This window comes from Carcharhinus amblyrhynchos, chromosome 6, assembly GCF_965287045.1.
Source record: "Carcharhinus amblyrhynchos chromosome 6, sCarAmb.v2.hapA, whole genome shotgun sequence".
Classification (NCBI taxonomy): Eukaryota; Metazoa; Chordata; class Chondrichthyes; order Carcharhiniformes; family Carcharhinidae; genus Carcharhinus; species Carcharhinus amblyrhynchos.
In genome coordinates, this window is record NC_137329.1 from 16,208,043 (window position 1) to 16,235,727 (window position 27,685).

General features: G+C 41.1%; 1 protein-coding gene across 4 annotated transcripts in view; it reads left to right on the plus strand.

Moving 5' to 3' along the window:
- Positions 1-27,685, plus strand: part of ano1a (anoctamin 1, calcium activated chloride channel a) — a 218,631-nt gene that overhangs the window by 115,945 nt on the left and 75,001 nt on the right. For all 4 annotated transcript variants that reach the window (XM_080191552.1, XM_080191554.1, XM_080191553.1 and 1 more), the window contains exons 10-12: positions 10,385-10,449; positions 15,164-15,298; positions 18,861-19,021. In XM_080191552.1, the coding sequence (XP_080047678.1) occupies positions 10,385-10,449; positions 15,164-15,298; positions 18,861-19,021 (361 nt within the window). The remainder of the gene's footprint in view (positions 1-10,384; positions 10,450-15,163; positions 15,299-18,860; positions 19,022-27,685) is intronic.

A 27,685-nucleotide genomic window follows, 5' to 3' on the forward strand; every position in this document is an offset into this window, starting at 1 on the left:
GCATTTTATAACTTGCCTTGATTCTGTTCTTAAAATATGATCCTGGCTAACCATTTATTTTAACATGTTAACTAAAAATACATACCAGCTGAATTCCAAGCAGCTACAATGGGATGTGAACTTTTAAAGGATTGCATTCTAACTTTGCAAGCCATTCCTGGAATGGCTTTTAATGAGAAGCATGCAATGTTGATTACTCACGAAAATATGAATATGTTGTCCATAATACATACAAACATACAAATTTGAAGCAGAGGTCGGCCCCTCAAGCCTGCTCCTCCATTCAATAAGATAATGGCTGATCAGCTTGTAAACTCAACCCCACATTCCTGTCCATCCTGATAACCTTTCACCCCTTCTTAATGAAGAATCTATCTGCCTTAGAAATATTCAAAGACTCTGCTGCCTTTTGAGGAAAAGCATTCCAAAGACACTCAATTTCTCCTAATCTGTCTTTTTAAAAAAAAAAGTGACCCTTTGCAAGTTTACCATGAATGCTAAAACTAACGTTTATGTCTAACAGTGAGCGGTTATATCTATCGGAAAGATTAAATATGCTTCCCCTTAGAGAAGAGGGGTACCCCAATGAAGGCTGTTAACATTACGAAATCTGATTGGATAGGTGCATCAATAATCCTCTTGTGGTTGGGGAGCCCAAGAACTAAGGGCCACAAGTTGAACTTTGTCTCCAATAAATCCAATAAAGATTTCAGGTGAAACCACTTTTTCCAGAAAGTGGTTAGAACGTAGAAGCAGAGTTGGAGGAGATGGACAGCTTAGATGCTTTTTGTCAAAACTAGTTAAATGCATGAGGGGTGAAAAGGAGTAGGAGGAAATGCAGACAGGGTTACAGAAAGCTGAAGGGAGTGATAAAGTAGCATGGGAAGAGACTCATTCAAAGCTCAACAACACAGGCCAGTTGGGCCAAATGGTCTCTTTGCTACTAATTGTGTTTTACTTTTCATTGGGTTGCTATTCAGACTAAATAAATTATAACCACTTGTTCTGCAGGAACGAAATGTTATAGAAGCAAACAGATACCCTTTGGTTGAAATGGCTCTAGGTAGAATATGAATATTTTTCAAGACTTTTATAACAAAATGGTGAACCAGTGCTGTGCTAGCTTTAAGAGAAGTCCCCTCCATAATCCATTTGAACTTGGAGCTCCTGCAAATTTTATTGCTACAAAAAATAGCCATCCAAGTTCCAGCTTCTAGACATCGTGGTTTTTTTTTTGGATAAAGATCTTAATCCTGTAAACACAGGAGCTGGACAGAGAGCAAGTGCATATACCACTTGAATGACATTGGTATTTGAGTTATTTCTGTCCCTTCCATTCCTTTTTTTAGTAATCTGTCTTTCTTTGTTTAGACACAAAATTCTTCTTTCCATGAATAGTAATCGAGAAGAATTTGAGGGGCAATGCCAGTTAAAATATGTCGAGTGCATTCACAGTTAGCTGGAGAGCATATCCAAGCAAAATAGTCAGATTTGTAAACGTTCTTTTGGGGAGTGCGAACGCACATTGACTTGAGCACATATGCTTGAAACCAATTGGATACCAATTATTTAGTTGTCCAACTGGTCTCTAGTACCAGCCATGGTTTGGTTGGCAGCACAACCCCCTGAGTCAGAAGGTGGTGGCTACAATCTCTACACCTGAGCACAAAAATCAAGGTTGATTCTTCCATGTGATACTTGGAGTGCTACTTGGGTGAGATGCCATCTTTTGGATTACACATTAAAGCAGGGCCCTGAATCTGCACTTGGGTGGATGTTTAAGACATGGTTTCCTAGAAGATTATTGGGTATGTTTCTGGTATCCTGGCCAATTCCCCACAATCAACAAAATCCTCAGCTGAAAAAGATTATTTTTCATAGCCGTTTGTGGAGAATTGGCTATCATGTTCCTTGCATTACAATGATGACCCTTCAAAAGTACTTTATTGACTGTAAAGTCATTTGTGATTCTCCAATTGTGAAAATGTTTGTATAAATGCAAATCTTCCTTCAGACAATTGCCTAAGGGCATTGATGGATTCTGGTTTGACTATTTACAATATATTGGCCAGAATTCTCCCCAAAAGCTTGTCAAATTTGTGTGAAAACTGGCATAATTAACGTTTTTTTTCAGTTGGAGTTCAGAGAAGAATCTCCCACATTCTCCGCACTGCAGAGGTTACCTAGCGTGTACATGATTTAAAAAGAATAGTGGGCAGGGTCAATTCCCACTGGAGAGGCAGCAGCATACACTGAAAGGGTCACTGTGCCTACGCCAATCTCAGCATTGAGATGGGCCACTGCGTATGAGCCAAACACTACCTCCATGCCCCCCATCCTCCATTTGACACTGGAGATGGAAGAGACAATAAGTGTCATGGGGAAATCAGGAAAGCTGCAGGAGGGACGTTTACAGGCTGCAAGTTCCAGAAGAGGATCTTCAGGATTTTTTTAAAAATTATGAATTAGAGTGCTATCTCTGCAAACCAGCACATGCTTTTTCTCTGTTGCCAGATAAGTAACATTTTTCTGACATCGGATTTGAAACTGATGACTAACCGTGATTTCCTCAAGGGTTATGGATAATGCTTCTGACATGGTGGACCTGTTCAAAAGAAGTATAAAATTATACAGAGGACTTTTGCTCAACTTGGATCCTAATAACAACCCAATTAATCCTGAGTAAATATAAAGTTTGAATGCTCACCCTTCTCCCATCCTCAGCAATAATATCATTAAGGTATAGGAGCATGGCATCACTCAAATGGAAGCATGTCATGCAATTCAGTTTTATGCTTATTTTTCAGCACAGTTGTCTTCAAGCTTGGTACTTGTGTATATCTGTTCTCATGTGCGTAGTCTTAGTAATTGGAGGTTTTTCTTCCAAATGGATCAAATGAAGGAAATGAAATTGGTCTCTCTGCAACATGTTTGTAGCAAATCAGCCAGTTATCCATTATGCCACTTTTGGTTTTTCTCGAGTTGGAAAATATTGTGAAAGATTTAATTACAAAGTAAAAGTGACAGTAAGATTAAGAAATGAGTTTCAGAAAAGCTTTAGACTTTTTGTTCCGTGAACTTCAGTTGAAAGGTCAAGTGCAGTGGAAAATTAACTGGCAATTTACAATGGAACTATTTTACATTGGTGTGGACTAATAGCTGTCCTCGACATAATCTTGTCTACTGTCAGCACTATTTGAATTCTATATGCTTTGTGCTGAAGGATAATTGAAGATGCCAGACACACAATCCTGTCAGTTCACTGTGCCAGTCCATCAGTGAAATGAGCTGGGAAGATGGCATACAAGGCCAAAAATCCAATTCACTCCCTGGTGTGAACTCCATGCCCAAAAAGGGCTTGAAGCCTATTAACAAAGAATTGACTACATTTAAATGTCAATTGTGTGGCACAGCTGCCTCCATCCTCCTGGATGTTTCTCCTCTTGTCAGCAAGACATCATGCTGGTGAGAATCACTACTACTCTGCAGTAACTGAGGTGCCATGGCCACACTGAGGGATTGAAGCTGTTCCAGGTGGTGAGGGGGTATGGCTGGGCAATACCCATTAGTGCACAATGGTGGATGTGTAGAAGGTGGAGCTCAGCAAAGAAGGAGCTTGTGCAATGTGGGCATGGTCCGCAGAGGAGGTTGTGACTGGAGGGGAGGGGTATGTCATGTCGGGGGACTTGTTGGAAAAGTCATGATGGCAACCCACATTGCTACCCCTCCACACCAATCGCTTAGATTGGGATGCAACGGTGCCCAAGTGCTATGAACATGGTTCACCAACATACCCAGGCTCTGCCAGCCTGCCCACCCACCCCAACCCCCACACAGCTCCTTGCTGGCCAAAAACAAAATGGACAGTGCCAGAAAATTAGTGCCAATTTGACCCTCAGGACCCCTGTTTTCACACCGTTATGACACTTAGAATTTTTGGGTGAGAATTCCACCCACCATATTTCTTATTTGTTTCAATACCATTTGGCATTTACAATGTTAAACTATGCCTCTAATTCCACACATCTTAACTTTTAGCCTTTTCACTGATTACAATTCATTTTAACCACTGTACCAATCAGACATGGCACTTGTAAATTTGGAGAGGAATGTTTGTACTCTCTAGTACAGAGGTTTCCTGGTTTACTTCAGCCTGTCTGCAAGCACACTTACTACTTTAATGTCACGTGGGTGAGCTAGATTCCAGCAAATTGAGTTTCACGCTGTGGTAGTTGAATAGCGTAATAGAACTGAGTGACTTGAAGTGGCCAGGTTGAAACTGTCTCCAATACAAAGGGGCAATTTTAATCTGAAGCAATAATATCAGATTTTGATCATACTTTCCATGGCTTTGGATTGTAAAATTATAGTACCGGGGAGGTTGGGGGGGGGGGGGGGGAGAAAGTGAACCAGACCAATGTTAGGGTGCAGTGACCCATGCTTTCTGCTTGGTCATACTGACAACTGGTTGTCCCTTGGGGCTCTGGAACCAGAATTAAAGCTAGTGTGAATATAGTTCCAATTCTGATCCTTTTGAGCTTTTATTAGCCAATTTGGAAGAATATTTCACATTTGTAGCCAGGGACTAGATTTAACGCAAAGACTTGTCTACAAATTGCCTGAGAAATATCTTAAAAGCATTTCTCACACACCACTTTTTATAGTACAGCGACTGCTATGTAAACAAATGTGACAGCAGCCAGCTTGTACATAGTCCCACAAATAGCAATGGGATGAATGATCAGCTAATTCTTTTTTGTGGTGTTGATAAGTGTATATCTTACAAAGTAGGAAGGTGCTGCAAGTAGCTTGGTTAGGTCTAAAGTATTTGTAGTCTTGCACAGTTCAACAGTAAATATATATTAGCTGCTAGAAACGAATATACATGGGTATAATAAGATTCCGAATGAGGAGCTGTTTCCGTGCTTGCTTCTACATGACTCTGCCAGCAAGTACACTGCTTGGTGCAGATGTTAAGAATTGGGGAAAATGTAAGGTTAAAAAATGAAATTGGTGTAAAACAAAAGGAGGGATTGGTGAGTACAGCTGCCTGAAGGGATGTTTTGATACAAGTTCTTTATACCAGCAAGAAAAGCAAGTGTTTATCTACGTGACTACGGAAATAGTGGGATGTAGAAGAGGTGACTTCAAAATGGAGATGCAAGAACCAGCACCTGTATTCAAAAAGCCAGTTCCACGGGTTGGATAGCATCAAAAAGAATGATAGAGCACAGTATCTGGAAAAAGGTAGTGCAATGTAACTAGGAGCCTCTCAAGCCTACTCCACCATTCAATAAGATCACGGCTGAGCTTTTCATGGACTCGGCTCCTCTTACTTGCCTGCTCACCTAAATCTTCCTTTTTATTGTTCAAAAATTTATCTATCCTTGCTTTTAAAAACGTTCAATGAAGTAGCCTCAACTGCTTCACCTGAGCAGGAAATTCCACAGATTCACAATCCTTTTGAATGAAGCTATCATCATAGCCATACCCAGCTACAAAAACAAGTACCCCCCACCACCTCTCCCCTAAGCAAGTTATTGTTTAAAAAAGCGACTGGTTAAAATCCAAAACATGAATAGACATGATTACACTTTCACTGAAACCAAAGACTGCTTTTCCAAACATGGACAAATAACCTGTGTGGTAACTATCTGCTGGATTTAGCTCCATTGTATAATGGATGCTGTTTGGGAATAAGGAGCATTTGAGCTTGGGGAATAAAGGGTATCTTCATGTGATCCTAATGAGCAGGATTTTCTACTCCTGCTCGCCCTGAAACTGAAATTCTATCCATGGTCCAACTCTTGCCACGATTACATGGCAGATGGAACACTGTGTGTATATAGCCATCATGTAGTTCTGTATTGTAGTTTTTTTTGTCTCCTCCCCTGCACCCCCCCCCCCCCCACCCCCCAATGTGTTTTTCTTTCTTAGTTGATTGCACAACAGCTTGACCTCTCATCCCTGGTTTGCATATCTCTCCTCTCATTCAACCAAGTTGAAAATACACACTACCTAAAAGTGTTTCAGATTTCCTGTCTGGGTTTTGGGATACTCTCACTTAGCATCAGTGGGGTTCTGAACAGCAGGCTATTTGTTCTCTCATATCCCAGTGTGAACAGTACTGTACTTAGTCCCAGGTTAACCCTATACATGCCAATCCTTATTACACCTCCCTCGACTCCAAGTCTTTATCTGACATGTTTACAGGTTGTCCCAGTTTACTCCATGTTTGCTACTATTGCATTCCCAACCCCAAAAAGCCATTCATGGGTTCAGGCAGTCTGGGGGTCTTATCACCCTTCCATATCTTGTTCTCACTGCTGTCAGAGGACCAGTAGGCTCTTGCTGCATGTAAGGGCAAAATGGTAGAAGTGCTGCCTCAGTGCCAGAGACTCTGGTTCAATTCCAGCCTTGGGTCACTGAATGGAGTTTGCTTATTCTCCCCATGTCTGCATGGGTTTCTTCCAAGAGGTCCAGTTTCCCCCACAGACTGAAAGATGTGTGGGTTAAGTTAATTGGCCATACTAAATTGCCCCCTAGTGGGGACTAGCAGGGTCAATACTGAGGCTACCAGGATAAGGCCTGGATGGGATTGTTGGTGCAGGCTTGATGGGCCAAATGGCAGCCTCCTGCACTGGAGGAATTCTACAATTCTATAAATTTTGTTGAACTGAACATTGTTTTGTGTATGCTTTCATTTTTTCCTGTTCTTTGGCATTGAAACATTCTTTGATTTTTTTTTTCCCCCCAACTGTATGCTGAAAATGTTCAACCTCACCTGTGGCTGGGATTCCCCATACCTGCTGCAGTGAATGGTGTTTTGGCTGAGCACCATATTCTCTGTTCTTACTGGCAGTAGGGCTGGAATGAGCAAGATTGGAGAATCCCATCTGTAGTGATGGATGCCAGTTGGATCATCCTGCTGTTTACAAGGTGAACCTACCTGGGCTCACCATTATAGTATATTTTCTCCTCATCTTCCTTCTCGCAGCTCACTGTGATGCATGCTGGGAGATGGCCCTTTCTGTTTTGAGGGTGATTTGGTAATCAGCTCACCTTTTTGTGTTTGGCTGAGATATGCTGTTATTAATGGAAAATATCACAATTTCCAATAATGAAAAATTATGCTTTTTTTCAGTTTGACATTTTTCAACTTTTATAATTTGTATCTAGTGTTTTTTTTCTCCTGTTCTGAATTGCTATGGAAGATCTAGTTGGTGCTGGGGCAGAACTGCCAGTATTGAATAGGTCAGGAGTCGATGACTTACTTTAACAATATATTCTAACAACAAATCCATTTAGCAAGAGTTTGTCCTGCTTATTATGTGGAGGTTGTCTTATTTGCTCCTCTAACTGCCTGTCTTCTCCCCACCTCCCCCAACCACCCTTTGTGGAATTTAACTGACAAAAGATTTTAGAAAATGTACTTTGTATCGTAACCACTCCGCTGCAGCTGGTTTTCTCAAGTGACTAAAATATCATGCAGGAAGTTAGTGCTGCTTTATTATAATGACATCCAAGTTTTTGTGGCAATCTGTGTGTCTCATTTAGACATATTTGTAACGCATTTGTTGTTTAGTGTCCTGTGGTTTCCTATGGGAATTGTTGGGGCCCTTGTTTAAGTCATCAAGAACCAATCTGATACTTGAGTTGAAGCTTTATTATTTTGTGAACCGTTCTGAGCTCAATTGTAGTGACCAAGATGACCACAGCCGCTCTAGGTCATGTATATGTAAATGTTCTCAGGCAAGGGTTCATTAAGATTTTTTTCTGGAGATGCATCTTTGTATAGAACAGTCAGAAGTTCATCCTGTTCTCAGTTCAAAATAATCTTCCCACAAAAATAAATGAAGGCCAAAGGTCATGTAAATCTTCTGATCTTCAAGTGAAAAAGACTAATGACGCCTGACTGGTTGACGTCCTCGGAACCTTTGCTGAACCCTGCTCCAAAAAAAGCTTTTCTTGGTGATTTGAGTCAGTAGTAAGGGTCACCTTGCCTAGTTAAAGGAGGTGTTTCCTGTTAGTGATGTTGTGCAAACAACATTTTACAATCTGTGCACAGCCATGTCATGCTCATGCACGTGATCCTGGATTCAAGATCCATCAGAGAATTTTTGTTGAGGCACTAACATGCCCTTGAGCAAATGCAGTTTTACAGACCAGGCTACTCGAGGGGATTTACCTAACAAACATCTGAACACTCTGCTGGCATCTTAACATTAGCAAATTAGGGGAGGCAGTGTTATAATGGTATTGTCACGAGACTTGAATCCGGAGACCTAGGGTGTAATGCTCTGGGGACCTGGGTTAGAATCCCATCACAGCAAATTTGAAATCAGTGAAAATGTGGAATTAAGAATCTAAGAATGTTGACTGTGAAACCATTGTTAAATGTCACAAAAGCCCATCTGGTTCACTCGTCCTTCAGGGAAGGAAGTTTGCTGTCCTTACCCTGTCTGGTCTACATGTGACTCAGTTGACTCTCAACAGCCCTCTGAATTGGTGGGCAATTGGGGATGGGGCCAGCGATGCCCATATTTCATAAAATAAAAAATTTAGTTTTGAGAGTTTATTACTACCTAAATTAAATGCCTCAGTATTTTCATGGGTAGTTTTTAGGGGTTTGTTTTCCATCTGCACACTAAGGTTCGTTCACCAGTAATTGGAAACTCACTGACTGAAAGTATTTAAATATTGACCTCAAATTTTTGGAATATTACACAGTTCCTAAGTACGCTTCAAACCCAGACTATGGCTGTGATTCTGCCATCCTGCTACACTACTTTTTTTTAGTGCAGCGAGCCAAGAGAATCATATGGGGGCGATGTGTGCCTCCCAGCACCAGATTTCCAAGCTAGCTAGCAATCGGGAGGCTGACACTACAGGAATAGCTTCGCCCACAGATAATATTCACACTGGCCTCTGCAGTGCACTCTGTGGGAGGTTCTACTCTGAACCCCCACTGGCAAAAAACCAACTTGAATTACTCCTAATTTTCACATGAAATCGACACTTAAGAACTTTTTGGAGAATGTGTGCAAGGTTACTCAAATATTCTATTCATTGCTTTGCCATTGGTGGCAGAATCCTCTGCCAATTTGGCCATTCTGTCTCTCTCTGGTCTGTCTGTTGATCTCTCTGTCTCAAACACATATCCTTGGCCCAAACATGCAGTTATTCCTAATTTTTGTTCCTTTGCCTTGGTGCTGGTTTTCATGAGTTCTATTTGTAAAGTTCCTTGATGTTCTTCAGGACTATGGTTATATATAAATATTACTTGGCTGTTCTCTCAATCCTTGCTGAGCTAATGTAGGTAATGCATTTGGAAATGGGCTCATTGGACAGATGTTCAGGTAATAGGTTTGGTCATGTCCTGGACCTTGTTATCATAACGTTCACGATAATACATTTTACCGGTGGAATATCTGATGCATTCTGTGCACAAAAGAAATTGATATTGAAAGAATTTACAATTTTATAAAGTATAAATAGGTTTTTTTGTTTTGGGTGATTGTGTGAAGTTTGCACATTCTCCCTATGTCTGCATGGGTTGCCTCCGGGTGTTCTGATTTCCTCCCACAGTCCAAAGATGTGCAAGTTGGGTGGATTGGCTATGGTGAATTGTCTCTTCGTGTCCAGGGATGTGCAGGTTAGGTGAATTGGCCATGGTAAATACATAACGTTACATGGATAGGGTGAGGGATGTGGGCCTGAGTAAGATGCTGTTTTAGAGAGTTGGGACAGACTTGCGTTGTTGGGATTCTACAGTTATGGAACTCCAATCTGATTCTTATGCCTACATTCAACTGTTCCCTGCCCCCAATCCCCAGAATCTAAAGTTTTTGCCAATAGCTAAGTCCAGCTAGAACACGGTTCTCCAAGTCTTTATTGTGTTGAATCACGCTTCTAAATTTTTTTCAAGTTTTAGTTCCAAGTAAGGCTTGCATTAACACTGCAATGAACTCATCATGAAATTCCTAGTCGCCACAGTCCAGCGTCTGTTTGGGTCAATGCACCTTTAGGATATGGGAGGAAACCAGAGCATCTGGAGGAAACCCACACAGACACAGGGAGAACATGCAAACCCCACACAGACAATGATCCAAGCCAGGAATTGAACTCAGGTCCCTGGTGCTGAGGCAGCAGTGCTAACCACTGTGCCACCATGCTGCCGTAAGTCACCTTAGTAGGATATCTCCTCTTGCAGTCAGAACGTGCTCCATCAGGGATTAATAGGTGCGTGCCCTTCGTCTTGCAGAAAAACGAGTGCATCTTGAATGGTTGATTTCAAAAATGTTGATTTTGTTGCCTTGTACAGGCCATTAGATTTCAGGCAATTTTACTGAGTTACAAACTAATTATATATTTTCTCCCTCAGCTTCTCTATAAAGAATGGGCTCGTTACGGCATGTTTTACAAATTCCAGCCACTTGATCTCGTTAGGTAAGGAAAATGTGATGTGTCAAAACTACAAAAGTGTGACTTTTTTTGAAAATGTGCAATATTAAGGAAGATCTTCTCACTGCTCACAAAACCATGAACGTAGGTGTATAAAGAATGGATTTTATAATCTGCTACGTGAAGGAGAGTGAGCCTTCCAAATAAGATGAAAGCAAATTACTGTGGATGCTGGAAAAGGGTCATCTGTTCTCAACATCAGCTCTCTTCTCTCCTTACAGATGCTGCCAGACCTGCTGAGACTTTCCAGCATTTTTTCTTTTGGTTTCAAAACAAGATAGTTTATTTGTCCAATTTTGTTGAGTTATCTTTGTGCATTGCAACTCCTGAATGAATACTTTTCAATCAGTTTTGTATGTAGTTAAAAATTGGACAAGTATTCTGAATGCTATCTCCATTTTGAGTAACTTTATGATGTACATTTGTAAAATCAGTCCACCATGTTCAAAGTACTTTTTCTGTTTCACCTTTTCCAAATTATTCAGCAATCAAGATGTGACCTGTAGAGTGCTCAAAAGTGGAGGGAAAGAAACTTGCTATAGTCTTAAGTTCATAATTACTGCTCATGAAAGCAAGTAATGAATGTCTGCATAAATATTCAGATCCAAGCATGTTAAAAGGCCATTCAGCTAATCTACTGACAGTGGTTAGCACAGTTGCCTCAGTGCCAGGGACCCAGGTTCAATTCCCTGCTTGGGTCACTGCCTGTACAGAGTCTGCACATTCTTCCCACGTCTGCTGGTTTCTTCCAGGTGCTCTGATGTCCTCCCAGAATCTGGAGGACGTGCTGGCTAGGTGTATTAGCCCTGCTAAATTCTCCCTCTGTGTACCCAAACGGGACCGAAATGTGACTAAGGGATTTTCACAGTAACTTCATTGCAGCAATAAATAAACTTTACATCCTACCCACTCTGCCCCAACTTTTAAATATCTGTCCATCTCCTTTTTGAGTGCTTTTGTTGACTCCATGTTCACGGTGAAATGGAAATGCTGATCTCCACTTCATAATTGTCAGTACTTTTGTAAAAGTAGCTTCTTTGTCATTCACTAAAGTTGCCAGCACCTAGATTAGCCTACCACCCCTTCCCCACACTTCTGCTACCCGTCATTTCCCCCAACAAGACTTGAAGGGATGTACAGTGAGCCTCAATCTGAGACCCTGTGTTGCCCTTGGCCTTTTGTTATCCACTGTGAAAGTAAATCATGCACTGCAGTTTCCTCTGCTTTTACAGAGAGCTGGAATCAATTTAGTAGGCTTGTGCACTGAAAGTTGAGAGTTCAGCTTTAGTGTTTGAATCCAAAGCATGGGAAAGAGAAAATAACATGCAAGGAGTCACCAGGGTGAGTCTTCCTAGACCACCAGAGCAACTTGTTTTTAAGCGACTGCAACAGCTTAGATGGATTTAAAATTTAACAATTAAAAATAATCTAGTCACACAACCACTCAATGAAACTCTGTAAATTTCAACATAAGACAGCAAGTTATCAGTCTGTTTTGCCATTGAATTAGACAATGAGTAATCTGTATCTTAATTCCATCCTGTTACCTTGGTTCCATGAACCTTAATTTCCTCATCAAATGAAGTTGGTTGGTTGCCTTTTCAAAATTTTGATTTGACCTACCCTCAAGCAGCTTTTCTTGGGAACGTGTTCAAGATTTCCTCCAGCATTTTGTGTAAAAGTAATGGCTGATGTTACTGGTGAATATCTTGGCTCTAATTTTAAGCAATGCTCCCTTGTTCTGGGTTCTTCCGCCAGAGAAATCACTGTTCCTCACATCAATTGCTTCGATCATCTTAAACACTTTTTAATTAAATTCATGGGACATGGATGTTGCCGGCTGGGCTAGCATTTATTGCCCATCCTTGATTGTCCTTGAAATGAGTGGCTTGCTAGGCCATTTCAGAAGACAGTTGAGAGTCAATCACATTGCTATGACTCTGGAATTATACGTAGGTCAGACCAGGTAAGGACGGCAGATTTCCTTGTAGTAGTAGTAGTGAACCAGATGGTTTTTTCCAACAATCGACAATGGTTTCATGGTCATTAATAGACTCTTAATTCCAGGTATATTTTATTGAACTCAGATTTCACCATTTGCTGTGGTGGGATTTGAACCTGGGCCCTCAGAATATTAGTTGAATTTCTGAATTAATAATCTAGTGACAGTATCACTAGACCACTGCCTCCCTATACCTTTTTTAATCTGCTAATTTTGAGCTGAGACTATTAAACATGTCCTGATATTTTAACTTGTTGTATTCATGCTGAATCTACGCTGCTGTGTCCTAGACCGATTTTAAATTCTTCCTTGAGTTTGGTATCCAGAACTGACTGTAGTACTCCAGATGGAGTTCAACCAGAGATCTGTACAGCTGCAACATAACTTCCAGCCCCTAGAGAGAAAATCCAGTATTCCAGTAGACTCTTTAAATTGCTGCACCTGGCCACCATCTTTTACTAATTTCTGTTCTTGGATTACTAAATCTCTCCCCCTCATCCACAGTTCCTATAGCTTCTCTCCACTTAGATAAGCTGACCTATCTCCCTTGGGTCCAAAGTCGATCTAACACTTTCCGAGCTTGGCTACATCCATCACAGTTCTACACATTTATTTAATCTATTGTTGTTCCTTTTGAAACTTTCTGCATCCATCTACATGTTACTATGTCACCTACACCAGAACATAAGATAGAAGCAGGAGTATGTCTGAGCCTGCTCAATAAGATTTTGGCTAATTATCTATTTCAATGTCATTTCCCCCCCCATTATTCCCCCTCTCCCCTTTTTAATGACCAAAATCTCTATCTGTCTTGAATGTACTGAGCATGCTAGGGTAAAGAATTCCCCAATTTCACAGCACTCAGCATGAAGGAATTGTTCCTTCTCAGTCCTAAAGGGCCAGTCACCCAAGATCATGACACTAGTTCAAGTCTCTCCAGCCAAGAGAAACAATCTTCTGGTATTTATCCTGACAAATCTGAGGGTTTGTCATCTTTCAACAAAATCATCTTCCATTTTTCTTAATTCTGGAGGTTTTAGACCCAATCCACTCAATCTCTCATCAAACCAGGATCAATCGCGTGAACATTTGTTGTATCCCCTCTGAGTAAGTATATTGTTTCCAACAATCCTAAGTACTATCTTGCTAAAACCTGGTTGTAATTGCAGCAAGACTCCCTTACACTCAACAAAGATTAATGTATCATTTTACATTGCATGCTCTACCTGCATGTTTGATGTGGTAACCCAGGAGGTTCTTAACAAATTCATGGTGCCATTTGGAGGGGCAGTAATATTTGAAGTGAGAAATTTGATTTTTATTTTTCCTTGAATAATCTTTATTTGAAAGCCCACTCTCTTCAGTACTCCACAATATTAAGAATCCAAATTCTGAAATGTTTGCATCTATATATGAGCTAGAGAGGGAGCAATATGATGGATTTTATATAAGAAGGGTTAGATTAGGCAGACCAAAGAAGGCCTTATAGGTGGAAACTAGGAGAGATTGCCTTACATCCTACACACTTTTTTGTTCCAAAGTGTGTGGGGGAGGGGGCGGTGAAAAAGGTCATATCTTAAAATTGTTCAACTCGATGTTAAGTCCAGAAGTATGTAAAATATAAAGTGCTGAATTGGAAGATGAGATACTGTTCCTCCAATTTGCGTTGGGTTTCACTAGAACAAGCCAAGGTCAGATATATGGTCATGAGAGCAAATTGGTGAGTTGAAATAGCAAACGACAGAAGTTCAGGGCCATGCTCGCAGACAGAACAAAGTGTTCTGCAATGTGGTCACCCAGTCTGCTTTGAGTCTCCATTAGGGGGTGGCAAGGTGGCACAGTGGTTAGTACTGCTGCCCCACAGCTCCAGGGACCTGGGTTTGATTCCTAGCTTGGGTCACTTTGTATGGAATTTGCATGTTCTCTGTGTGTGTTCCCTCTGCGTGTTCTGGTTTCCTCCTACCATTCAGTGCAGGTTGGGTGCATTGGCCATGCTAAATTGGCCCTTAGTGTCCCAGAATGTCTAGATTAGAGGGATTGGGGTGTAAATAATGGAGTTTAGGGGATAGGGCCTGGATGGAATTGTTGGTGCAGACTGGATAGGTTGAATGGCCTCTTGTATTGCAGGGTTTTTGTATTCTGGAGGAGACGGCATTGAGACCATCAGATACCATAGTGTTGGGAGTCTGGGCTGTCAATATTTCTCAAATGAATAGGACACAATTTTGTCAAGTAATCACCATTTTGGAATTCACATGTGACATTGAGTGGTTAGATAAGAGGATGTAGAGTGCTGCTTCCCTCATTCATGCAAGAGACTTGTCCCAACAAAACATACAACCATAGCGTGAGAGACACTCAAAGTTGGGCATTTGAACAATCCAGGAAGAAGAGGGAACTGCTCAAGAATCAATTGATGAGGCATAGCTTGATAAAGCTTTTGATCACTGGTCAGATGAATTCTAGCAAGTGGCAGTGAAACTCTTAATGAAAATGAGGTGTCAACATCCATGATTCACCCTTTCCCAATGAGCTATATGAAAGCAATTGTGAAAAATTGAGTGAAAATTGGAGAGAGGAGAAAATGTGGTTCAACAGATTTGAATGCAAGTTCAATGTGAGTTTCTTATTTTGAGGATGAAATCTTATTTTGATTTCATTTGGAAATACCTAAAATGTTGAAACACTGTTTTTCAGGAAGTACTTTGGTGAGAAGATTGCCTTCTATTTTGCCTGGCTTGGAGTCTACACACAATTACTGATTCCAGCATCCATGGTTGGGATCATAGTGTTCCTGTATGGCTGTGCAACTGTCGATCAGAATATTCCCAGGTAAAGTTAGAACTATTTATTTATGAATTGTTTATTATGCTACATGTCCTTTTTCATTTGTATCTGGCTGGGAGCTTGCAACTTTACAAATTTAAATGATTTTGTTTGGAAATCTTCCTGAAGAGGACTGTGCTATTAAAACAGCTAATTGTGACCTGTTTTTAGCTTGTGATATACTAAAGTAAGTTGGAATAGAATCCCTACAATGCAGAAAGTGGCCATTTGGCCCATCACGCCTGCACCAACAACAATCCCACCCAGGCCTGAATCCCATGTATTTACTCTGTTAGATTATTCTGTATCTTTTTGTGATTCTATATGATGCTCATCTTAGATGATGAAATGGATTTTAAACCCAGGGGACCCCTGGAAAAAGACTTCCCATCAGGAGTGTGATGAAATATTCACCACTTGCCTGAATGGATACAGCTCCAACAACACAAGCTTGACACCATCCAGGTAAAAGCTGCCTCATGATTGGCACTCCATCCACCACCTCCATCACTGACAAGTGTGTGACATCGATAAGATGCATCACAGTAACCCGCCAAGGCTCCTTGGACATCATCTCCCAAACATGGACCTCTACTAGTTAAGGACAACAGATGCATGGAATGCCACCACCTGGAAGTTCCCCTCCAAACCACTTGCCACCCTGACTTGGAAATATATCAGTCATTCCTTTACTGTTGCTGGGTCAAAATCCGAGTACTCTGTCCCAAACTGTACTGAAAATGCATCTACACCACCAGGACTGCAGTGGTTCAAGAAAGCAATTTCCCATCTTCTCGAGGACAATTATAGTTGGGCAATAAAAATGTTGGCCTAGCCAGCAACTCCTATGTTTTGTGACAGATTTTTTTTAAAATAGGGTTTAGAAAGCAGTGAATCCAGTCCAATATAAAGTCTGTAGCTGGTTTTCCTCATTGCTTCCAGCTTAGTAACGTAAGTAAAGTTTGTTTATTAGTCACAAGTAAGGCTTACATTAACACCAGCAGTGAAGTTTACTGTGAAATTCCCCTAGTTACCACTGTCCGGCGTCTGTTCGGGTCAATGCACCTAACCAGCACGTCTTTCAGAATGTGGGAGGAAACCCACGCAGACATGGGGAGAATGTGCAAACTCCAGAGTGACCCAAGCTGGGAATTGTGGCGCTATGGAGCAGCAGTGCTAACCAGACTTTGAGAAGCAAGTTCTTTTACGTGCATTTTTTTTTTTGTAAATCCTTGTGGAATTGGGGTGTGACAGTGAGTTAATACATGAAAGTGTATTTGATCCTACCCCAGGCTTATGCTCAGATTTCCTCTTAGCTACCAATTTCCATAATTGTATTTACAACAACCCTGGGTCATTTTAGCCCAGTTCATTCACATGGATTTATGACAGAAACCAGCCCATTGCTTTGAAAAAGTGGCAATAAGTTACCGAACTACCTCAGATGGGGAAAATCTTGAAAGGACAGGTTGAGGGGCAGCAAGGTGGCTGTGGTTAATACTGCAGCTTCACAGTGCCAAGGACCCAGGTTCGATTCTGGCCTTGGGTGACTCTGCATGTGGAGTCTGCACGTTCTCCCCACATCTGCGTGGGTTTCCTCCAGGCGTTCTAGTTTCCTCCCACAGTCTGGGAGACATGCTGGTTAAATGCATTGGCTATGTTAAATTCTCCCTCAGTGTACCTGAAGAGGTCATAGAATGATAGAATCCTATATGCAGGAGGCCATTTGGCCCATCAATTCTGCACTGATGATGCCAACCAGGCCCTATTCCCATAACCCCACATTTACCCTGCTAATCCACCTGACACCTAATGGACAATCATGGCCAATCCACCTGACTCATCTTTTGGACTGTGGTAGGAAACTGGAGCACCTGGAGAAAACCCATGCAGTCACAGGGAGAATGTGCAAACTCATGTAGACAGTGACCCAGCTAGAAATTGAACACAGGTCCTTGGTGCTGTGAGGCAACAATGCTAACCACTGTCCTGAATGTGGTGACTAGGGGATTTTTCACAAACTTCATTGCAGTGTTAATGTAAAGTCTAACTGATAGTATTTCAGGTAAGAAGCTTATTTATTACTAATAATGAGGCTGAGGTAGTTTCCCCAAATATTGTGGATAATAGCAACATCACTAGGGAGGACATGTGGGCTAGATTAGTGTCATCTGTATAGAATAGTACAGAAGGATGCCATTCAGCCCATTTGAGCCTGTACCAACCACAATCCCACCCAGGCCATATTCCTGGAATCCTACACCTTTTTTATCCTACTAATCCCCCAACCCTTTTTAGGGTCACCTTTAGCATAGCCAATCAACCTAACCTGCACATGTTTTGGATTGTGGGAGGAAACTGGAGCACCAAAGAAAACCCACACACAGTGACAAAGGCTGAAATCGAACCTGGCTCCCTGGCCCTGAGGCAGTAATGTAACCAGTGTGCCACCATGCTACCCAAGAGGCCAATTTGAAATGGAATTTAGAGTCAGATAATAGCATCTTGATGGCTGTTTTGAGACTGAACTGCTTGGGATGTACTTCACAGGGTTCCCTCCACTGAGGCTGACGAAGACCCTCTTTGTTTTCATTGGCTTGGAAGGGCCAGATTTCTCTGCCTCTACAAATTCCGCTGGGACCAATCCCAGTTACCACTCAGCAGATCGTAAGCCATGCTGCCCAAAAACTTTCCAGAAACCCATGTTGTGTTGTTCCTTAGGATAAATGGGTAATCTAGATTTAAAGTAGCATTGGGGAGCTGTAATGCAACTGGGGTTCAGTCTGAAAAATGAATTGGATCCTCTGGCACATTCCACCAGCTAATTATCAGCATTAGGCTCTGGGGAACCAAATCAAATTGGCGTATTGCTAAGAAAGGATCCAACAATGTTTATCTCCCTTGGCCTGTAACTTCCTGGCTGCCCAGCGTTTGGATTTGAGGGACATCCCTAAGGAAGCAGCAACTTCCCCTGGACAGCTGTGCTGGGAACCATCCAACAAAGTTATTTTAAATTGCCAGTTTTTTTTGGTTCTGCCAGTGAAAGATTGATAGTTACTCTGAAAGTGTTAGTACAAATAAAAGCTCTTCTGACTTCAGCATAACTATATTTATTTTAAACACCCATCCCTGTGTGGAGTCACACACCCCTTCCTCCCCCACTGTATTCCCCAATCCCTCCTTTGACCTGGCTTGAACTTTATCCCCCACACTGATCTAGCTGGAGCTGACTCGGTCCGACCTGAACCCAGCACCTTCCACCTAGATACTTACCTTTCTCCCTGACATTTTAAGTGGGACCTTTAAACTCCCCTAAAAATGGGGGCTTGTCCTCCCCTCTCCTCCTCTAGGACTTTGACGTTGAAGCCAGGGATCTGCTGTACTGCCTAAATCTCACCCAGGCTATGTCAAGAAGGTCAGATAAGACAGGCATTCGCACAGGATACAGAGTGGCAATCCGATGCTGCCATGTCCTTTAGGCCTTTTCATGATGACTGCACTTTAGAGCTAAGCGATCTATTTTCTGAATGAACTTAAACAAGATTTTTTTTTTCCTTCTCTCTAACAGCATGGAGATGTGTGACGAGCGGAATAATATCACAATGTGCCCACTATGTGACAAAACATGCAGTTACTGGAAACTCAGCACAACCTGTGCCACAGCCCGAGCAAGCCACCTGTTTGACAATCCAGCGACAGTTTTCTATTCAATCTTTATGGCATTATGGGGTAAGGAACTCTGTGTTTTCTTATCCCTTTTTAAGTATTAAAATGAGGGTAATACAGATTGCCGGGAAATAATTTTGATTAGCTGTTGGATTTTGCAAATTACATGATGTCTCCTTTATCGTTATTGTAGCTGTTAAAACAAACCTCGACCCACTTCCAGGCTATTCCCTTTTAAACTGTGTTTTTTCATTTTTGAATTTAGATGTTGTTTTCTTCTGCAGAAGATTGGCACTAAAATATCATTAGTCTGCAGGACAATGAAAAGGTTGTAGTAGATTGGATCTGGAATTCCATATACTATAAAAGTGGTTTGCCAAATTGGAAATGCATTTGAATGAAGTTTCTGATCATTTTTGGAGAGCAAAACTGTGGAAAAATAAAATACTTTGGTCTATAGAAAATGGATAACTGTACTCTATCTAGGGAATGCGTAGGATATAGATTCATCAAAGGCTTACACTCAACAGGCCATTTGGACTAACCAGTCCATTTAAACTCCATTTGAGTGGCCTCCCATCTTTTGTCATCTATCTCCATTGCCATAACCCTCTATTGTTTTCCCCCTTGAACTCTTATCCAGCTTTCCTTATCTGGAATTCCACACACTCACCACTTCTTCCGAAATTAGTGATTTGATTTCTTGATGACTATAATGGCTCCTAAGTTTACTCTTCCCACAAATGGAAACATTGTTTTTTCCTGTGCTATCAAAACCATTTGTAATTTTACGGCACCCCTTGACCTTCTGTCTCTCCCAGTGAAAACAGTCATGGGTCTCGAAATCCTATTCTGCCAGGTGTAACTTTGTCATTCTAGTACTTTTCCATGAAAATCTCTTTTGCCTCCCCTCCCCAATGTCTCTGTATCCCTTTTGCTACAATACCTAATATAGATCCCTATTTTCCAAGTGATGTGATTTGTCTTTATCATACCAAAAATGCAGTATCTCATACTGATCTGTTTTAAATTGATTTTGCAATTCAGCATACCATCTTGTAATTGAAATCCTGAGTATCAGTTAGCCCTCAGTCAGGCAAAGTTTAAAGGTGCAATCATATAGAATCCTACAGAGCAGGAGGAGGTCATTCAGTCCACTTGAGTCTGTACCAACCACATCCCACCCAGGCCCTATTCCCATAACCCAACACATTCACCCTGCTACTCCCCTGACACTATCAACACGACCCACACATCTTTTGGACTGTGGGAGGAAACTTGAGGAAACCCACACTGACATGGAGAACATGCAGACTCCACACAGTGACCCGAGGCAGGAATTGATCCCAGGTTCCTGGCATGGTAAAAAAAGCAGTGCTAACCATTGTGCCACTGTGCTGCCCAATCTTAATGGCTGTTCATGCCCTGCTACTGCTGCAAGTGTGGGTGGAGAATTTCCCACTGAAGTGGGACCAGAAAATCTGGCCAGTGAACGGCTGGAAGATTCCACCCAAAGAAATTGTATTTTTGATTCCAGGCTTTAAGCTGTTACTATACATTAAGCCACAGTGGCTCTTGTGGGACTGTGCTTTCTATCTCTGACATTCTGATTATCTACCCCTCAGCCCTACTCTTTGCTTTCTATCTTTCAGCAAGCCAACTCCCATTCTGTCCCCTAACTCCTGCATGCTTTTTCTTTAATCTATGTGGTACCTTTAGCAAGGTCATTTGATTTCCTAGATGTATTCCATTTACGTTCCCCTTATCTAGTCTTTGTTCCCTCTTCAAATAATTCTGAGGCAGGTCAAGCAGTACGTTATTGAAATAACATTTGACTATTGATTATTGTTTTGGTTTAATGGATGATTTCCTGTTCCCCTTCAATGGGGATTCCTTTATTTTTCCTGCTACTGATGAGATGATTGGTACATCATTCCCTGAACACGTTCTATCTGCCTTTTTGTATATTATTAGCTATCCACCCTTTTATCTGGCATTACACCCTTTTTCTAACAAATTATTAAGCTTGTAGAATCCCTTAGTGTAGGAGGAAGCCACCCAGCCCATTGAGTCTACACTGACTTTCAGAGCACCCTATCCACACTTGCCCCTCTGCCTTCTCCCCATAACCCTGCACATTTACAATGGCTAATCCACCTAACCTACACATCTTTGGACTGAGAAGAAACCCATGCAGGCATATGCAACAAGGCCTCTATCACTTCACTGGATTCTTTTCAAATGTGTGGATACACTCTATGCAACAGATTTAATCTTTGGTGTCTGATTGGATTATGTAAAATTCTGCCCATTATTATTTTAAATGTGATTATATCAACATTTCCATGTTGTCATGCCCACTTGCTGCTAAATGCAAGAACAAAATAATAAATGTTTCAACTGTTTCTCTCGTTGCCTATATTTTTTCCTGACTAACCCTTCATGGCTGTATTCCTAAGTCTTTTGTTTTACTTAAATCTCCCGCTCAAGGGCACTCATATCCTTCCTGAAGTGCAGTGAGCAGAACTAAATGCAGTATTTAGTTGTAACCAGAGCTTTATAAAGGTTCAGCATAACTTCCTGACTTCAGTTCTCCATACCCCTTTGACAATTCCTCCAGGAATAAGTCAAAGCATAATTGGCAGTCCAACGTGTGGAATGGGAGCAGACATTGTTTGACAACAGGAAACTATCTATTGCCTACTTCCACTGCCTTCTAAGGCAGTGTTCTAAAGTCATGCAGCCCTCAGGAAGTATATAAATCTACTCTGAGGGTGATCCCTAATATTAAAAGTGTACCCTTAGCTTTGGACACATCCTTGCAGAAATATCCATTTCACTTCCACCGTCAAGATTATCGAGGATTTTGTATCCTTCAATCAAGTCCACCTTTACTCTTAACAAAATAAGTCCAGCCTATCCTCCCAAAGACAACTCATTCATTTCAGCTACTAATCTAGAAAATCTCCTCTGAACCACCTCCCATGCATTTATATCCTTACTTAAACAAGGAGACCATAACTGCACACAGTATTTGAGATGTAGTCTCACCAATGCCCTGTGGAACTGAAGCCCAACATCCTTGCTTCTATGTTCAGTTCCTTTCATAATAAAGGAAAGCATTCCATTAGCCACCATGATTTTGTGCTGTCCGTGCATGCCAACCTTTTGTGATTGGTGCACTGAAACACCTAGATCCCTCAGAATTCTGTAGTCCTTCTCCATTTAAGTAATAATCTGCCTTTATTCTTGACAAAGCATGCAACTTCATATTTTCCCACATTATACTCCAGATTTTTGTTCACTCCATCTATCAACTTACCTTTTTAAAGTCATGGCTTCTCAACATACTTTCCTACATGTCTTTGTGCCATCCTCAGATTTAGCGACCATATCTTCATTTTCCCTCATCTGTTACTGGTGTAAATTGTAAAAAGCTTAGGTCCCTGCAGGACTCTACTCATCACATCTTGTCAAAAATACCCATTTATGTGTACTATTTTGTCAGCCAGTCAATCTTCTATCCGTGCTAATATGTTACCCCTACATCATAAGTTTTTATTTTCCATCATAACCTTTTTGAAGTGACAGCTTATCAAATGCCTTCTGAAAATTTGAGTACAGCACGTCTACATGATCTCTTTCATACACAGCATGTTATTCCTTCAATGAATTTTAAATTGGTCAAAAATAATTTCCCTTTCTCAAAACCATGCTGAATCTTCCTGATTACTTTCAAGTGCCCAGCTGTAATCTCTTATGATCAATACTAACCCCTTCCCCACAGCGGCCATCAGGCTAACTAGCATATCTCCTGTTTTCTGCCTCCTTCCTTTTCAAATAGAAGGATTATATTTGCTATTTCCAGTCTGATGGAATCTTTCCAGAATTGAGGAAATTTTGGAAAATTAACAATGTATCTGCTAGCTCATTAGCCACCCCTTTTTTTTAAGATCCTGGGATGAAGTCTATCTGGTCCTGGAGACTTGTCAGCCCGCAGCTCTACCAGTTTGCTCAGTACCACTTCCCTAGTGATTGTAACTTGACCTTACATTTCCTCTCTTCCCCTCCCACCTCCTGACTTACAGCTGGAATCCTATGTGAAGAGTAACACTGGCATAGATAAGTTGGTGTGAATGGTCTGCTCATCTTGTAGAAACAAGATGAATGTTTTTAGCCTGAGCAACTGAACTTTCTCCAGGTCTATCTTTTTCCCTCAAGATGTTTCTGCAGGTCCTGCTATTGTGTACATGCAATTAATGTTGCTTTATTTCATTTTAATTTGTTTGCTGATCCATGTGAGTCATGTCTGTTTAATCTGAATTTGTTGATCTTTGAAATGTGCATGCTCAAAAAATTAAAATATGAATAGTTGACTTATCCTGGTTATTAGAAGTGCCAAGCTATTTTTTCTTAAATATGCAAGCACACAGGGCAACTTGAATTTTCTTACCATCTTGGTCATCCAAAGGTGATCTGCTTTGGGTCTGATTTTAATACTGTATTTTAAGAGGTAATCTGTGGTGATTTGAATACATCCACAGATGTACTTGGAAATTGTTTACTGGAAAAATGACGACAGTGACACTTGCCATTATTAATATACAAATCTGCTAAAAAGTTCAGACATTTAACATATTGGAGTTGTTAATCTCTAGAACTTGATTTGTCAGTTTTTCATAGCCTTGGCAGCAATGCCCATATTCCAATGTTTGTTGCCCAACCCTAATTGCCCTTGAAGTAACAATGAGCTGCCTTGAACCATTGCAGCACATCTGGAGCTGGTACACTCCGTGATATTGTTAGCAAGGGAGTTCCAGGATGTTGATCCAATGATGTGAAGGAACAGTGATATAGTTAGAAGTTCCCAAGTCAGGATAGTGTGTGGCTTTGAGGGGAAACTGCAGCTGATGGTGTTCCAATATTTTTGCTGGCCTTGTTTTTGAGGGGTCAAGGTTGCAGGTTTGGAGGGTTTCTTGATTGAAAGAACCTTGTTTATGGTATGCACAAATGCCAGTAGTGGAGGGGGTTATGGTGCCAATCAAGCAGCTTGTTTTTATTCTGCATGGTGTCAATTTTTGTTGGAGCCGCACTCTACGAACATTCAACTCGAGAGCAGGTGTGGGCCATTCAATCTCTTGAGCACTCTGCTGTTCAATAAATTCATGGTGGACCTGAAGTGGCCTAAACTCCTCCCTTCCCCCCTGCCCCCATTCCCTTGTCAATCAACAATCTGACTAAAAAAGCCTTAAGCATTCAATGACCCTGCCTCCACAATTCTCATGGAAAGAGTTCCACAGACTCTCAACCCTCAGGGAAAACATTTCTCATCGCTGCCTTAAAAGGGAGATCTTTTATTTTGAAATTTGTTCCCTAGTTCTAGTCTCTCTCCCACAAGGGGAAACATCCTTTCAGTGAGCACACCTGTCAAGTCTCCTCATGATCTTGTACATCTCAGTAAGATTGAGACACAATCTTTTAAACTCCCAACGGATATAGGCCCAACCTGTCAAGCCTTTCCTCGAAGGATAATTCCCTCATTTCCAGGAATTTCTAAGGGCTCATCCAAGCAAGTAAAGAGTAGTATTCCATCAAATTGCTGGCATGTACCTTGTAGATAGGCTTGGGGAAGTTGGGAGCTGAGTTATTCGATGCAGAGGAGCATGCAAGAAAATGTCCAACTGGGCACTGGCCATTCCAGTGATTGTTGTTAAGATTTGAATTGCAAAGCACTTGGTAGACAACTTTGATGTAGAATATGTAACTCTGATTTTTATGTTCCAAAAACAAAATGGTATTTTCTATGCCATTATGCCCAAGTAATTCTGTGTGCCATAAGTCATGCAACCAATAATTTTTCACTGTTTTTGACCTGCAGTCACCCCCCTCAGCAGTACCAAGACCCCATGTTACTTTTCAGAATACCAATTGAATTGGATGGCAATATCTTTTAGATATACATTTACTTCATGGCAAAGAAAATAAAATAAAACTCATTGCTTCTAAGGGCCAGCACAATCAATCCTATCCAGGACTCAAAAACAGCCTACTAATTCTCCTGAGGGAAACTATTTTCATGTAAATATTCCCTGATTCCCAAAGGTAACCAAAAACTTTTCCAGGATATTTAGCCATCTCCATGTTGCCAGTATTTAGTCCTGACTAATGACCCTTCACCTCTTATTCCTGCCACCAGCAACCCCCATCTCTCCTAACTCAGCCCAACCACAGCAAAATCCATGTCTAAACTGAGGAAGCAATTGTATTTAGTCTATCTTCCCATCTCAAAAGATGCTGTGTATGTATAATCAAATTGGATCATGTATTTGGAAAGTTAATTTGTAGGACATAAATTTAAATTTTGTACATTGTCTTTCATACATCTTGGGAGAACCCCAAACCAGTGAAGCGTTTTTTATTTGAAGTGTAGTTAAGTGTTGTAATCAAAACAAACATGGCTTATACATGTTTGCATGCTAAGCCACAATGTAATATCTTTTTGCAACAGTCGTGCCTCAATGGAACACTTGGTGCAAATACGAGGGGTGAGATTTGAAATTTTTTGGTTTAGTTCTGTACGGTTCGAGGCTGAATCGAGATTTTATTGAGATTTTATCCAGATACCACTTGCTGAAACAATGAAGTATATTTGCATCACTATTAGACTGGTCATTGAATGGGCAATCACTGCATAATAACCAATGATATAATGACTACTGCACACTAGACTCAATTTTCCCCTGCCCATTCAGAAGCCCATTGAACAGTTGCTGTTAGGCCCCAGAATCAGCTTGGACGAAAACCTTCCATTTTAAGCAAGTGTTGGCTAATACATGAGCTAATTAGGAGAACAAATATGGCTAATTACATTTAAAAACTAAAATAAGTCAATCATTTGGGCACAATGTAAGTCTCATACTCATTTACTAACAAACATACTCTTACAAGTGTACATGTGTGCATGTATACTTCTAAAGAGTATGTTGGTATAAGAAGACAAAAAGCAGAATGTCTTTATTTCCTTGGTTACTGAATAGATGGTTAAAAAGTCGCACAGTCCCAGAAGACCAGAGGCTGCTCTCCCCTTTTGAGGGGGGACAGCTGACTGGTGATGATTTTAACCTGAGGATCACTACACCTCCAGCAAGGGGCAAGGTTGAGAATGCAGGGCCTTCGTGAATAGATAGTCAATGTTAAATAAACGTGTGGTTTTTTCATTAATATCACTACAGCCACTGCTCTTGTTCCATTATTTCTATTGGAATTATTCTTATTTTAATGTCCAATCTGCAAGGTTGAAATGGTTCCAAGTAAAAGAGCACTTGAGTTCATGCTCCAAAAAAAAAACAAAGAACAATACAGCACAGGAATAGGCCCTTCAGCCCACCAAGCCTGGTCATACATTCAACATGATTGCACCAAACCATAATGTTTTCTGTCACAGTTTTGCAACTATTCAAGTTAAAATGTTGGTCCCAGCAGCACTAAAATGGACAGTGAATGCCCATATACATAGAGTATGCTAGGAGGGCATGCAGACAATTCACCCCACTCCCCTGCTCTCTCCTTACAGCCTTGACTGTTATACCTAGAAGTGTTTGGTCTAATTTCCTTCTGAAGGTTACAAATGGATCTACTGCCACTGCACTGAAAGACCGTGGGAGTGATTTTTCCAGCTGTGCGCACCCTGGTGCCAGAAAATCCCACCCAAGGCCAACAGATCTTTGCATGGTTTATGTCCTGCCTGCTGTGATTCCTGTGGCAGGTGGGATGAGAAAATTCCACCCCATATGTTCTAGCTCGTAAAAAGTTTGTTTTCAAATTTCCTCGTCCTCCTGACTCTTTTTCTGATCGGAATAATTTCTCCTTATTTACTCTTTTTGAACTGTTTGAATGGTTAGACTTGTCAGAACAATCGATCTCGTACCAAGCTAGGAGAGAATAAGGAGTATGGAATAGTGAAAAGTTGCAGGATGTTTTTGAATGTCAATCTTTTCCCAGTAGTTCCCAATAGTATTCCAATTGCTAATCCTGATCTTGTGTTATAGTAAGATTGGGGAATTTTTGGTATGGTCTTGCATGATGCTGACCTCTCAGAAATAGAGAATCCCTACAATGCTGAAGGAGGCCATTCAATCTGTCAAGTCTGCATTGACTCTTACCCAAGCTTGCCACACAACCCCATGTATTTATCTCACTAATCCCCCTAACCACTAATGGCCAATCAACCTAACCTGTACATCTTTAGACTGTGGGAGGAAACCAGAGCACCAAAATATATGCAGTTGATACAAAACATGGAAGCATTGAAAGCTATGAGGAGGCCAGTGTAAAATTTCAAAAGGATGTGGACAAGTTGAAGTGGGCAGATAGGTGGCAGATGAGGATCCATATGGAAAAATGCATATATTTGATAGGAAAAACATGGAAAGACAGTATAAAATTAAAGGGTATTACCTAAAGTGGGTGCAGGAGTAAATGGACTGGGATATATTGGTGCATAAATCATTGAGTGGCAGGACCATTGAGAGAGTGATTAATAAAGTATCCAGTATTCTCACTTATTAAAGGGACATAGATTATCAGAGCAAGGAGGCTATATTGAACTTGTATAAGGCACTAGTTAGACCTCAGCTGGAGTATTGTATACAGTTCTAGGTGCCACCTTTTAGGAAGGATGTGAAGGCATTGGAAAGAGTGCAGAAGAGATTTGAGTGGTTCCAGGGT